Source organism: Pomacea canaliculata, linkage group LG11, assembly GCF_003073045.1.
Source record: "Pomacea canaliculata isolate SZHN2017 linkage group LG11, ASM307304v1, whole genome shotgun sequence".
NCBI lineage: Eukaryota > Metazoa > Mollusca > Gastropoda > Architaenioglossa > Ampullariidae > Pomacea > Pomacea canaliculata.
The window spans coordinates 3,258,739-3,273,987 of NC_037600.1; the positions used below are offsets into that span (position 1 = coordinate 3,258,739).

Below are 15,249 nucleotides of genomic sequence, written 5' to 3' on the forward strand. Positions count from 1 at the left end.
GCACCAGAAAATTAAGAAAAGAGATTATCAAGTATTGCGGCCCATCTGTGAAGATGAATGAGTTAGAGCTATGTTTCATCTCTGAAACTGAACTTTTGCTTCATGAATGTGTGCGTGTGTATACTGATACAGACATGTATGTTCATATTACGGTTTTTGCCTATATATCTGTTTATGTTTAAGCATAATTACATATTGCATGCGATTGGAATATACTGCTGCGCTAAATAAAGTCGAATCTCTATTATCTTCGTTTTTCTGTCTTACTCCATCCGCTTCCCCGACAGTTATTCAACTTTCTGTGCGTATGAGCGTGTGTATATAATTATATATATTTGTGTATGTGTAGGTGTGTGTGTCTGCGCAAACTGAATGCGCTACATTTATTATTTGGAGCGTATGAGGTCAGCAACAACTTGAGGTTCAAGGGCTGAACACTTCTCTCGACAGCTTAACTTATATTACACTCATACAGAGTTTTTGACTAGTTTATATTGCAGGAACATGTTTGAAACGTGTCTGATCCCAGTTACCTCAAAGATCAAAAACGGGAATGAATTTTTTAAGATTTAAAAAAGAAGAAAAAAAATATTGCCCCCAAAAATGTTTGGTTGTTAAAACCAAACAGCTTAAAACGTCTCGATAACAAAAGTATATTTCGTCTGTGTGAAGATTTGTCATGCAAGCACGCTAGAAATTGTAAGTATTTATGTGTATGTGAGTGTGTGTGGGTGTGTGGGTGTGATGGTGTACGTGCACTCGCGAACAAGGAACACGTTATGACCTGCTGAGTGACTCACCTGTTCTCCACCATCTCCTACCAGACAACACCACCACCAACACCTCCACCACCACCCACGAAGCTCAATTTTCTTACATAAAAAAACTCGCTTCGTCATTTTGACATGCATTAAGACCCAACTATAAACTCATAAATATTTGACTTAACTGATAGTTTTACAATATAATGATCATACGGGTCAACTGGTTTTTTTGTGAGAAAGGGGTGTATATATATACGTATCTAGAGAGAGAGATTAGAGCAGCAATTAGGACTGCGACAAAGGGTGTTTGCGCGAACCATTCCAACACGGACAGGGTGAGTTTTCATTCCATGTAACAGCCAGTTGTATTGCGTGTGTGTCCGTCCGATTGGTCATTCCTTTGCATGGGATCTCATCTGATTAATTATTTACTTCTTTGGGATCATTTCACTATTAAAGTTATTTTTATTTTATTTTTTAATTTCCTTATTCTTGTTGATAAGTCGATGGAAACTGCAAGTAAACGGGTCAAATTAAATAAGCAGTACTAAGACTGCCTGGTAGAAAATAGTTTTTTTTTTCATCATCTGCGCTCATTCATTCATTCATTTATATCCTCATCTAAAACTGACAGTACAATGGAAGGCATGTCCGTGTCTCTGTGTGTGTGTGTGTGAGTTTGTGTGTGTGAGTGAGTTTGTGTGTGTGTGTGAGTTTGTGTGTGTGTGTGTTTTCGGTCATGGTTGAGATGGTCAGCATGTTCGGACTTTCAGGAATAGATGGATGCAGCTGCTGAGTTCCGCCAAGGGGGAGATTATCTGACGGGCTTTGTTTCAGAGAACAAGATGGGGCAGTTAACGTTCCTGCTGCTATGCGTCTTGCCGGCAGCCATGTTGTTCAGCGAGAGCTGTGCGAGCACAACGGATATGACGTTACAGGAGGGAGCGGGAGGCAAAGATGTTGTTGACGCCGTTCTCGGAAAACTGCGAGAAAAGTAAGATTGCAGAATGAGATCTTGATATAGTACTGTATATGTAGTATATACTTGTATAGATCATTTACTCTCGGTGTACAAAGTTCTCAGTGGGATATTTTTGGTTGTTGTTGGTGGTGGTGGTGTTGTTGTTGTTGTTGTTGTTGTTGTTGTTGTTCTTCTTCTTCTTCTTCTTCTTCTTCTTCTTCTTCTTCTTCTTCACCCGAGACACTGTACCAGTGCAAATAATGAAGAGTGACTTCTGTTCTCTCTCTCCAGCTGCATCTTTTCCGACGATCGCCTCTTCATGCGCCGCCTGGCGTACGTGGAAACAAGGGACGGCACTCTTTACGACACTTACAGCACTAGCTACAATGGTGGCATCTGGAAGGTGATCTGTCATTGTAATTTAATGTTTTACGCTATTTTAATCACAGTTTTGGCTTCGGTTTCTTCTTGGTAACTCAAATTTATTTCTGTTTATTAAATTATCCAACGGTTAGCTGGATGGACAGATAAATGACGGTTCTAAATGATTTATATATATATATAAGTTTATTATATATTATATAAGTTTATTATATATTATATATAATAGAGATCAACCGAGCTTTATACACACGCACGTATGTATGTGAGTGTGTGTGCTTGTATGCATATGTATGTGTTTATGGATGTATGCGTGATCACAGGTGTATATGTGTTTGTTTTAATATCGGTATGGGTATGAATGAACTTTACTAAATCACAACATAATTTTTTTAAGGAATCTTCTGTCCCTGACTTAGCTATTAAATATAGACATCATGGCATTTAGGTCAAATCTTTTGCCTGCCTTATTTTATACATTAATGCAACTTGTAACAACCATGGCAACTGAAATACCAGTCGTTAGCCCAACTTCAAGCAGCTCATCTCAAAGAAATGAAATCTGTAAAGTGAAGACGATTCTTCAATCCGATCTTACATCTTGATCTCACTGGCCTCAGGTGGACGAAAACATGTTCAAAGCCACCCAGACCTGCCCAAGCTACATCAGCACAGAGTGCTCCCTCCTGCGTGCCAGTAGCCAGTTCCAGAACCTGGAATGGACGAAAGTCACGTGGTCCGACCTGCGCAAGCCCTTGTACTCGGGAGTGGCCAGCGCCCTCTACATGTTGCTGCAGCTGAGGAAAACCTCCCAGCAGATGCCGGGCGAGGTTGAAGGTCAAGCCAGCATCTGGTCTACACTCTACCGACCGGGTTCCTCTTCTCTTCTGTTCTCGCAAGGCGCTTCTAACGCCACTGACCTAAGTAAGTGATGCTTTAGTGTACAGATGATCTATAATAAACCATATTTGTCTAACCGGAAAAGAAGAAAGATTTGGGAAATTTCATCCCGTTTTTGTTCCTCGGACCAAAAAAAAAACTTAGATAAAAATATATTGATAAAAATAGTGAGGACATTGAAGGATTCTGCCTCAGTTACCCTTATTTTTTGACAGCGTTCTATTTGTCTGTCCTCGCATAATACTGTTGAAATAATTAATTCTCTTTCTTGCATAAATGCTTGCGCGTTATGACTATGGCCATTACGCATGCGCAGAGTGCCGTGGCAAGATGGACGTCGCGTTTGTAATGGACTCCTCGGGTAGCGTCAGCCGCGAGGATTTTACCCTCACCTTGCAGTTCGCCGCCGCCGTCAGTCAGGCGCTACCTGTTGGCGTGGACGAGGCTCGGGTGGGCATGGTGGTCTTTTCTTCAACCGCACGTGTGGAAATGTACCTGAAAGACCACAGCAGCTCCGCGGCTCTGGCCAAAGCCATCTTGGCGACGCAGTACAGTAAGTGGAATATTGTACAGTGGTTCATCGTGTTTGGACACGGATGGACGACCTTCTCCTTCAGCCATATTTAGCTTCCCCCAAAAAATCAGTTAACTTCTTTTCTGCAGAAAAGCTGCTGGGTGGTCAGGCAGAGGTGTGAAAAGATCAGAGAGCTTCTGCTTCACAGTTAGATCGTAGACTACCACGATAGCCACTAGGATTACTATCAATCAGATGAGTACATGAACCTTAACCGCGCGCACACACACACACTGGGAGGAGATAGAGTTATTTCTCATTATTAACATTATCACAATTATTATTATTATTATTTCTTTCTTGGTTGGGATGCTGGTTTTCCGTAAACTGCTCTTGTCTTCTCAGCTGTAATCAACACTCGTTTCCCATATTTATTTAGGTGACCATTCGTTTTGCCAAAGATTAAAAACTTCACGAAATGTATGTTTGTGAAGTGGGCAGCGGGACTAGCACGTTTCAAGCCTTGAACTTGACAAGGACTCAGCTGTTCGCATCTGCCAACGGAGCCCGCTCTGGGGTTAGACGGGTCACCATCCTCCTGACAGACGGGATGTCTTCAAGCATGACCAACACGGCCAACTCCGCACGGCTTCTAAAGGTAAGAAGACCCAAGTACTATCACTCCGTGAAAGGTAAGAAGACCTTAATACTATCACTCTCCAAAAGACTGCAACAACTGTTAAAGAAACTGGCTTTGGTTATGAAAGTATCTTTTGGTTTCTGCCTATTGAGCAATACCCTGAGGGAAGTGATGAGCGCTGCTCACTACAACCACTCTCTCACACACACACACTTCTTTCTCCTCCACTGGAAGGGATGGTTTTTCTTCTCTGAAGTCGAAGGCACTAAGCCTTAAGGTCAAAGAGCTTCGGCGTTGTTGACAAAATGTAAATCAAAAAACCATATACCAAACTGTGTGTGTGTGTGCAGGAAGAGGGCTCCATCATCTACGCCGTGGGTATCGGGGGCTACTACTTGCCCGAGCTCCAAGCTGTCGCCTCGCAGCCTGTCTGTTCACACGTCTTCACCCTCGACAAGTTCTCTTACATCACCGCCATTCTCACCGAGATCCAGAAAAGCACGTGCGAAGGTCAGCAACTCCCAATATCGAGGCCCGCGTCTCCCCTCCACCCCAAACCTAACCGTGTAATTGATGTTTAAAATACCTAGTCCCTAACCCTGCGGTTGTTTACAAAACAAACTGCAATAGGTGATTATCTTCTGTACAGGCCCGCTACCCCTAATGAACAGCTAGGTAAACTAGAGAAAATACACTGGAAAACGCTGATATCGAACCAGCCTACCCATTCGCTTCACCACCCCACCACGTGTTATCTATACCTCATGTATTGTCAGTTCATCAAATCTTTTAATTTTTTTAATTGCTGATTATTGTCAACTTGGATTCCGTTTTCTTAAAATGTTGTCTTTATAGCAAGGGAGTAATCGTGAAAAATTGTTCACACTTAATAATGCAGGGTAGAAAAACTCTGGACCTTCAGATTTTAAGAATAAGCCCCACCTGATTATTTCTTATAAAAACCTTGTCCATGTTTATTCATGTCTGATGGTGTGTGCATGCGGGTACCTGTGTGCGCCAATTTCTGCTATAAACAGCCACAATTGTGATCCCCCCTGATGAAGAAGTTGAGGGTAAAATCCCCGAGGAAGGCAGTGACGACACCATCGAGACTGAAGAGCCAGGACAAGACGAACACGTTGTAAGTAAAGTTGCTTATTATATACTGGTATGTTTGCCTTTTTTTTTCCTCCGTGTGAACTAGTAAAATTACTTATATTTCAAACGTTTACTTGTTTGTTTGCACGTGTCTATATGCATTCTGTGTTTATATAACTGGGTGCATGTGCATGCGTGTGTGTGTGTGTGTGTGTGTGTGTGTGTTTGTTATTCATCTAATGATAGGAATATAAATTAAACTTTTTTCATCTTCAAAAATTTTGCCACCGACTTTCATTAATTTTCTCTTACATGCTTTTTTGTCAGAAAAATGAACGGATATGATTGATAAAATTTCTGTATCACAATTACAAAGAAGTGTGTCAAGCAGCAGTTATCAATACCTGTCTGATTTCTAATAGTTTTGATATTTATTACTTATCACCCCGTAAGCTACCTGAAGTAAATTTCTTCGTACGCTACAGTCCTCCACAGTCATTTAGTCTGGACGCCCCACCCGTTAGGTAGCATACACAAAGCAAGAAGAACATATAAACAAGAAAACCAGCTTGAAAATCTGTTTTGAAATAAATCAAGCTATTTCACAACATTTAACCGGTGAAAAGAATTTAAAATCCGTTATTTCTCTGCTCCACAGGAGGTCGACGTGGATTGTGGCGAGGTGGACGCCTATGTGTCCTACAAGAACTCGAACCCTGGTCCTGCCCTTTATGACGAGTTCAAGAAGGCGGTGCACAGGCAGCCCGCTCGTTTAGGCATAGGGTCACGATCGTCGGGGTCAGGGAGGATGTACGTCAGACTCATTGCCAGACGTCTCAGCCGACAGGAGGCTGCGGAGAAGAACTGCGATGGCTACAACTACACTGTCGGTTCCAAGCCCAACCCGCGTAATGAGTCGCTTTTTTTCCACTGAGTTTGGGAACTGAAGGAGTTGTCATTAGAGGGAGGTGGTGATGGGAGGGGATAGAAAAGAGGGAAAATAAGATTTCACACACATACAAATTTACACCTTTACGAACACATATTCATATATGATTCACAGGTAATCCTACCCGGCACACACACACACATCTCACGTTCACTCTCACTCTTCACCACTACTTCACACGTATACTGCTCAGTCAATGATGACATCGCTATGAAACCTCATCACGTGATCTCCCAGAACCCATTACTAACATCCTGCCCTCATCTGTGCACAGCACCAACTACACGTCCACCAACGACGACCCAACGGCCAACGACGACCCAACGGCCAACGACGACCCTACCTCCAACGACGACCAAACCACCCACGGACTCTGGTCTGCCGGGCTGCTACCCGAGTCCCTGCACCCCAGAAAATATCGCAGCTCAACGGTTCTACTTCCCCTACACGTTGGACATCAGCAAGTACGTGAGCTGATTGTCAACAGTCAGATGCACAAACAATGCAATATATTTGTAGATACTTTTAACACTTTCTTTTGTCAGTTTGTAACTTTAATGTTGATATTTGTATGACTACCGCATATTCTCTTGGGCAAAACATAAAGAATGCAGGATCACGGGAGTCAGTAACATAAAAGTTTTCTTGGCTTTGACTTTGTAAATGCTTTGAGCTTAAGAGGTTATTCAAGTCCTAAATTATTATTATTATTATTATTATTATTATTATTATTATTATTATTATTATTATTATTATTATTATTATTATTATTATTATTATTATGATTATTATAATTTTGCATAGTAGAAGAAGAGAATAGTGTCACACCTCCGATTTCAATAGAGTTTTGTCTTGACTACGTCCCAAACATTGTTTACCTGTCGACCTTGTCCTTTTTGCAGGTTTATCCAATGTGATGCGTTTGGCAAGACCTTCCTGATGTCGTGTCCCGCAGGTTTGGTGTGGAACCAGGTCAACTACGCCTGCTCGTGGCCACGACGTCGCTAACACCACCAACGACTGCAGGCAACGAAAAGATACGAAACTTAAAGGACCCATCATCCCTAGAGTAGCTCTGTTCTCGCGGCTTTAAATAGTCCGAATTTTCTTAAATATGGACAGTTGTGCAAACTTTAAGCAGGACTGTTTAAAGGGGGAAGCTACCGAAATATTTACTCTCTGCTCGCAACAGGTCCGAGCAATAACCAGTCGGGAACCCTGAACAAATAAAATAGATTTTTTTCACAACTTTTCAAAATTGTTTTCTTCAAAACATTTGCTTTCTGATTCGTGAAAGATATTTTTCTGTTTTGGGGATACAAGTCTTTCAACACTGCGTGTTTCACCTGGGGTTTTGGAAAGAAGTTAAGATATTATTTCTCTTATTTCTCTTCAGGACTGACGTCTGAAGTACTAATGGAAGCTGATTTCTGTAGGCTTCTCTGAAAAATTATAATCAAAAATTCATCAAAGTATTTTTTTGTAAAAACCAATAAAATCTGTATGTTTTGCTAACCCGCAGGTATCTTTGTGCATAATTTTATATTTGACTTGGTGATTATTTTTCTTTGCTGCATTTGTTCTGTGTGAATGCATATACTGACGTGCATAGTATTACACACCTTAATGAGATTTAAATATATACATGAGTACATAACCACACCTTGGTGACACCTAGACGTACACATGTGAACCTGCTCACACACCTTAGTGACATCTTTAGAACACCTTAGTGAGGTCTACACCTGCAGGGGACATAATGCCACGACATCTAGACATACAGGTATTGTGAGACGCACAAAAACACAGGTGTGAGTGAGGATGGAAGTAGAACATGAGACATTGGGCCAGTCCCGTGGTGTGGAGACAAAATATTTTCTTCAAATCATTACGGCAGTAACTTTTTTTTTTTTTTTACTTTTTAGCTGTCGAGGTTTTCTTTGAACTTTCTGGCTTCTCTCCCTTAATTATCCCTTGTAGAAAATTAACAAGTGGAAAGGCTTTTCTGTCCGAAACATGATCGGACATGATCGACAAAATTTCTGTATCACAATTGTTAAGAAGTTTGTCAAAAAGAATTATCTGTCCGACTTTAAGGCTCTGTGTGTGCGTGTGTGTGTGTGTCTAACCAAGATGTCTTCACGTACAGTCCCACGTGACATCCCGTCGTCCATTTACGTGATTTCGTCGCAGAGTAAATATTCGCCGATCGGTCAAACAATTAGCCGAGTCTTGTAGTCTCGCTCTCAAACTAGTCGCCCGGATGTCCACCGCCAGCGAAGTGCCGTCATTGCCCATGCTCAGCTTGTCATGTGCACTGACGTCATCAGCCAGGAGCCGCATCCCAGGGCGCCCCGCGCGAGGCTCCATGTCACGCACAACGTTCGCGTGACTGGCGGGGTGAGGACGGTTGTCTGTGACTGGGTAGGCGCCAAACTTCAAGACGAATCATTAGGATCTCTCTCTCAAGCTCAACCCAGAAATATATTCATCAAATTTAAAGGATTAAAAATTATCTAACTCAAACAAATAACGTTATTAGAGAAGTGACAGAAGAATACTCAGCCCTTCGATGAGGAAGGAATACTCTGAGAAATATTCCTTTGATGAAATTACAGTTTGTTCAGACCTTTCTAGACAGTATGATAATGAAAATCAGAGCAAACACAATAACTTCTACAAGTGAGAAAATATTAGAAAAAGTAATTACACAGATTGAAGACTGAATGAAGGAAGTCTGAATGAAAAAGAATTTAATGAACCTTGAAAGAAACAAAAAGGAACTTATTAGTATAAGGGAAAAGAAAATGGAAGGTGTACTGATTTGCTCCACAGCACGGTGGATACCAGAAGGAGAGAAAGTCGGAAAAAGTTAACCTTTATTTAACGCAGTTTGATTAAACCTTTTTTTTTTTTTGATAATATATTTTTAAAAAAAGGAATACATCTACCAGCTCCACTCAGTGGGCCAGTATCCGAAACCTTTCTTTAAACTCCAAGCGGATGAGAATTTTTTGAACGTGTCCCGTCCGTTGATGGTGGCTCCTGTATATTAACGCCCCTTCCATTCCTGCCGATAAACAGTAAACACCTACACACTTTCCATGATACGATTGACTGAATACGACCATGTTCTACCCATGCTCCGTAAGGTGCCAACCTGGTGCTAATAAATGTGACAGCCATCATTGACAATGTTAGAGGCACTGACAGATTTATTGGACCCCTCGCCATTTTTGTGACGAGGCGTGACACAGAGTCAATGATGCACGTCCACCAGTGCAGTGCACCCAGGGCTGGGTTAATGGCCAAAGAAACACAAAGGAAATAAAGATGTAGGTCAAAAAGTTCGTTGGTCGCGAGTGTGTGAAGATGGTCGAACTGAATGTCAACGTTCGCACCAGTTCTTCCTTTGTCCAACTCGCCATCGACTTCCCTCAAAGGTTCCTGGAAGGACGAACTCAGGGTGTCGTACCGAGCCACATGACCAAACAAGACCAGATTATGCAAAAAGGTGTTCTAGGCTGCTGATGTTGTTTAGTTGGTTTTTTTTTTTTTACTATAAATGTCCTCGTAAAGGGAGCAAGCTTGAAAAACTTCGATGGCAAGAAGTCATTGACCTGGACACCGTGAGCTAAGCAAGACCATGCTTTCAATTATTCCCTTGACATTCACTATACCGACAAGACTTATAAGTTAGTGCATGCTATTCAAGGTGTAATAGTCGTAGGTAAAATTATCTAAGTTTAAAAAACAGCTGGGACATTTCTTTCACCTTGCCGTTCCACCTACCAGTGGATTTCTGGGACGATCGTCACAATACTGAAGGAAAATTCTCGTGCAGGGGCCCCCGGTATCCGGTTCTCGTACCATACCTTCTGCAAAGGGGTCCCTGCATCAGAATTTTCAAGCTCCATCGTGACTATAGTCCAATCTGAGCTTTTTGCATACGAGGTCTAGAAATTTCTCTTCCATCGACCATCCATACCCCTTTCTCTGGGATCGTACGTACACTTGATGGCGCTCGTCTTCACTCCAAGCAAGACCACACCTAAAACTCTACTGTCGGATGTGTTTATCTGGGAAGCTACAGTTGTCAACGGTGTTTGGACATAATCTTTTGTCAACATGCTCGTCTGGGCAGGTGTGCAGTGACGGGTCGCATGTTCAGGTGCTTCCAACACACGACAATGATCGTCATTGTGTACAAGTCGACCCACGCGGTGAAGCCGAGCGTGGTGACATATTGTGTGAGCAGCCAGGACACATCTGTTGCCTTTAATGTCAATAGTAGATAAGTTAATTAACACAAGACTGGTTTCCGTTAAAAGTGCTACAAGTTCGCCTCGCTTTAGTAGGCTGAACGAGCCTGGCGAACGGGGTGCGTGGGTGGGGAGGTAAGCGTTCATCTGGACGGGTATCGTCGTCACGGTTCTGGTTTTTTTTATTTTTTGTTGTTGTTTTTTTTGTTTTTTTGTTGTTTTTTTTTTGTTTGTTTTTTTTTTGTTTTGTTTTGTTTTGTTTTTTTTTGTTTTTTTGTGTTTTTTTTGTTTTTTGTTTTTTTTTGAATAGGTCACACTGTCAGTTTGGTCAAAAGCATATCTGAAGCGTGCACGTGTGCAGTGGCGTCGCATGAACAGGTTATGTGAGCAGAGGCCATGCGAATGATCGACACTAGTTGTGCGTGACGGCGCATGCGCAGGTGCCAAGTGAAGCGAAAGGTTGAGTGAGCAGCGAAAACACATCTGTTGCCTGTAATGTCAGTATTACAGAAGTTAATTAATGGAAGACTTAACTGCCATTGATGTGCTACAAACCCTCTCGCTTCACCACACTGGAAGAAAGTGATGACTGGAGGCAAGTTGAAAGGGAGACGCGCGGTAGGTGGAATAGACAGAGCGAACAAGTTGGGGCATCTGAACAAAATATACCCTCGAGGCAATGAAACCTTTTACTTTTTACCTTGCAGATAATTAATCGCTTGTCTCTCAAGCTAAGAAAAATATGAAGAACTTGGTCATAAAATTTTGTGAAGTATTTGAAGAAGCTGCTTCATGATATTTTCTTTCCTATTTATTATCACTGTTTGAGCTTATGTGGAAGATTAAAAATCATTATAATGTTTTGTCTTCCCCTCTCTGTCTTTGTCTCTCTCTCTGAGCACTCTCTCAGCCAATGTTATTTTTCCATTCCCTTCTCTCGCTCAAAAGCTGTGTTTACTGCTGCTTGAATTCATTCTTATCATAATTTTGATCTTAATTTCAATCGTAAACTTCGAATCCTTTGGTTCCGTCCACGCACCTTCCTTTGTTGGCCTTTTGTCCGCCACCAAGCTGTGGGCTTCACTGGTGCTTTCTTTAACAGCTGCATGCTATATATTATCCTTTGCCACTCTTTGTACCTCCCTCTTCTCTCTTTTCTCCCTACTCCCTGCCCATCAACTTCTGTGTGTGTGAGAGAGAGAGAGAGCGAGTGTGTGTGTATGTTCTTTGTGAAGATATTTTATGCATTTTTTTCATCCATAATTCGCTTTAACGACCGCTTATCGTGTGCTATTTGAAGCCTTCTCTGTGATCATTACAGTATTTCATATGGCTGTTATTAAATGCAGAAATACAAAGTGTAATAACAGCAGTCACAGCACGTGATCATTCTTGTGAGAGGTAACCTCAGCAACAAACAGCCGATGTTTCGGAAACTTTTTGCAGTCTTGACTTCGTGATGCTCTCTCGCAACACTTCGTCATGTTCATTTATAGAATTATACTATGTGTGCTTGTAACAGTTGGCTATGTTTATTTGTCACACTTGCCCAAAGTTGATTTGTAACAGAAGTCCGATCCCCCTTTAGGGGTGGGTAACATGGCCCCTGGAGAGGAGAATCCAGACATTCGAGAACGAGGACCTGTAGAGGGTGCTCGGATCTCGCAAAAAGAGAACATAGAACCAACGAAGATACAAAACATGGTGGCCACACACGTAGGACACCAAGAATCTCTTCTTAAAACAGTCAAGTGGCTTGAGCTAATCTGATTAATAATGTAACCCGACATGATACTTTGTCGAAGGTCCTGATGTCGACGCCATGGAAGCTACAGGAAGGCTTACAAAGGTCAAAGACTGGACTGGTCTTCATGTCCAAGACAAGCTGGAGTGGCGGGCATTGTCACCTGCTGTGTCTATCCATATTCTCACCCACCTACTCCCTACCCATAATGACTAATACCAGTTAAGGGACGAATGACAACATTTGTGGCATTGTCTAGTTATCCTTCCAAATCGGAACCTGTTTGAGAGTTGTCTAAAGTAAGAAAAATGACTAGTACAAAGTTGTCTAAAGCAACCTGAAAATAGAAAAGATAATAAAAAGTTGTCTGCGTGTGAGAGAGCTATTTCTGTTCGATCTTTGATTACCTTAGGAATCGGCACCTAGATCATTGAACAACATTAAAAACAATCTTTGAGAACTGGAAAGGATCGCTCAATAAAGACACCTCTGGCTCCCCAGTTCATCTGCTTCCTCTCAACCCTCCCCCCTACACCTTATCACGTGTGTGTGTGTTGGGGGAGGGAGTAGCACCCCTGGTCACATTTGTATTTGCTTTTTGTTCCATCCAGTGTATCTTCTGATGGGTTTGATAGCAATCGATGTCACAACTATCGCACCCATTGAACACTCATAATCTCTAACACTGAGCGCAGCAGACGATTAAAATCGTCACAGTCAGGTGCCATCCGGGTGCACAGATGACTTGTTTACGAAATCTTTGCCGACCTGTTGATTGTGCAGCTGTCGTCCCTGTGTGGGGGTCTTTATTCCAGAAAGCTTTCGTTTTACAATTTGATGCTCATGTTTCTCATTTACATTCTGAAAACCTTTCCTTTTTTTCCATCCTCTTTCTGAGGCAGATTGTAGTGACGCTTTTAATTGTTATTTGTTCATGCTTGATAAATTTTTTCCAGTTAAGTGTTATCGTTACTATCTTGCTTTTTAATAATGAATTCCCTTTGGAAGTTAAAGTTAAGCCGGAGAGTAAAGCACAAAGGATGGAGGAACACACCGAAGTCCATGGACAGCGTTGGGCCGAAATCTTATCTTCGTAGTGAAGCTTACAGCAAGCTTTGGGTCAGGCGATGCTAGTCTGTTTATTATGGTATCTTCGATCTGCTAGTCAAGTATATCCTGTATATCAAGTAGGTCCTGGTGTTCTGCAGACTGCTTTCATAACATGAGCCTGTGACAAAAATTCGACTCCCAAACTTGATCATGTCGTAAAATTAATTTTAATACCCTTGTCTGTTGGTGTTGTTGTTGTTGTTGTTGTTTTGTTTTGCATTTTGTTTTTTGTTTTTTTTTTTTGCTTTGTTTTTTTTTTGCTGTTGTTGTTTTTAATTTTTGTTGTTTTTTGTTGTTGTTTTTTGTTGTTGTTTTTTGTTGTTGTTGTTGTTGTTGTTGTTGTTGTTGTTGTTGTTGTTGTTGTTGTTGTTGTTGTTGTTGTTGGGTGGTTTTTTTTTTGGTGGGGGGTTGTTTGTTTGTTTTGTTTTGGGGGTTTTTTTTGCTTTTTTTTTAATCGGCGATGACGAAATTCACTTATTGAAACAAACAAAACATGTAAACAACAACACACAGAAGGCCAGTATTATCATATGTATGTCCTGTTCAACCAAGAAAAAAAACTAAAGATGTAAACAATTAAATTCCTACTGTATACGAGAGGTGAACTTGTGTCACAACCTCACTTCCTACTTGTACCAGAAGTTTTGCTTTATGTCTCATAATACTTTTACATTTTTATCTGTGCTCTCTCTATTTTGACTGTGTGATGTTATGCCTTTAAATTTCCCCACGTTTAAAAATATATATAATTTAAGCATTCTGTCATATCATGATTATACAAATGATCTCATGGCCTTTCACTTACAGTGAACCAGACTAAACCTGACAAAGCACTGATCTTGAAGGACTGAACCATCAAAATGAACTTCTTTTAGCTCAGATTCTTTTTCGTGCGCCAACTTTTAACCAGTAACTACTGTGAGGAGTGTTTGTAAAGCCCTACAATCAAAGAAAGAAAGAATGAGAACTAATAAAAAAAAAATGGTGAAAGAAAGAGAATGTCGGAAAATTGGAAAAAAATGCGCGTGCGTGCGTGCGTGCGTGCGTGCGTGCGTGTGTGTGTGTGTGTGTGTGTGTGTGTGTGTGTGTGTGTGTGTGTGTGTGTGTGTGTGTGTGTGTGTGTGTGTGTGTGTGTGTGTGTGTGTTCTCCTCTTTCTCTCCTGCTACATTTCTCAGTTATGCTGATGCTGGTTGTGGCCAGACGTGAAACAGAATACCTTGCTGGTGCCCAGTGGAGCTGCCCCTTGTCCCACCGGCGGTCATTGTCATGGTAGCGTGGCCTTCAAAGAGCGCGTCGTATAAATTTTTAACGGTTTCTCGGTTGCCCGACTATTAAAATGCAGCAGAGAGTCTACAGAATGGCAGTCGGGGCCCTCGGCTTGCGCTGAGGACAATGAATCGGGTCTGAACAGTAAGAGATCATAAAGAGCAAAGGTCTGCTGTCCATCTTATATCCTAGGATTGAATCAAAATTTCTTGCAGATGCGTTATAAAAGTACATATGTTACTTGTGTGTGTGTGTGTGTGTGTGTGTGTGTGTGTGTGTGTGTGTGTGTGTGTGTGTGTGTGTGTTTAGTTGTTATTGTTGTTGTTTTTAACAAATGTTCGAGGTCGTAATGCTTATCCTAATTGGAAACTTTTGAGATACAGCAGGGCAAAACAAGATAGAACAAGGCAGGAAAAGATAAAAACAATTTAAAAAACGAACGAAAAACAAGAAAAAAAATAATAATACAAGCCAAGAAGGAATAGACAAAACAAGGCAAGGTAAGTATTTTAAAACGCGTTTTTAATTAAAATCTTTCCACTAAGCCAGTGAGTTACATTTGAAATTCAAACGGATTTTTGGAAAAGAAGTCGCACGCGCGCACACACACACACGCTCAAGGGGATATCGGGAAATCTTTGGCAGTCCTCGACTCCTTA

General features: G+C 41.4%; 1 protein-coding gene across 1 annotated transcript; it reads left to right on the forward strand.

Moving 5' to 3' along the window:
• Positions 1 to 1,039: 1,039 nt before the first annotated feature.
• LOC112575329 lies at positions 1,040 to 7,722 on the forward strand. The gene is made up of 11 exons (XM_025257101.1): positions 1,040 to 1,099; positions 1,602 to 1,758; positions 2,017 to 2,128; positions 2,727 to 3,030; positions 3,323 to 3,559; positions 4,015 to 4,178; positions 4,511 to 4,670; positions 5,198 to 5,301; positions 5,917 to 6,166; positions 6,482 to 6,671; positions 7,110 to 7,722. The coding sequence occupies exons 2-11, from the start codon at positions 1,610 to 1,612 to the stop codon at positions 7,213 to 7,215; spliced, it is 1,776 nt and encodes a 591-aa protein (XP_025112886.1). The 5' UTR covers positions 1,040 to 1,099; positions 1,602 to 1,609; the 3' UTR covers positions 7,216 to 7,722.
• Positions 7,723 to 15,249: the final 7,527 nt, after the last annotated feature.

Bases quoted from the DNA above. Each gene is read 5' to 3' on its own strand.
- LOC112575329 (XM_025257101.1), top strand. From the start codon at position 1,610: ATGGGGCAGTTAACGTTCCTGCTGCTATGCGTCTTGCCGGCAGCCATG. The intron at 4,671-5,197 runs GTCAGCAACTCC...TGCTATAAACAG, and splicing joins CCAGAAAAGCACGTGCGAAG to CCACAATTGTGATCCCCCCT. The intron at 6,167-6,481 runs GTAATGAGTCGC...ATCTGTGCACAG, and splicing joins CGGTTCCAAGCCCAACCCGC to CACCAACTACACGTCCACCA.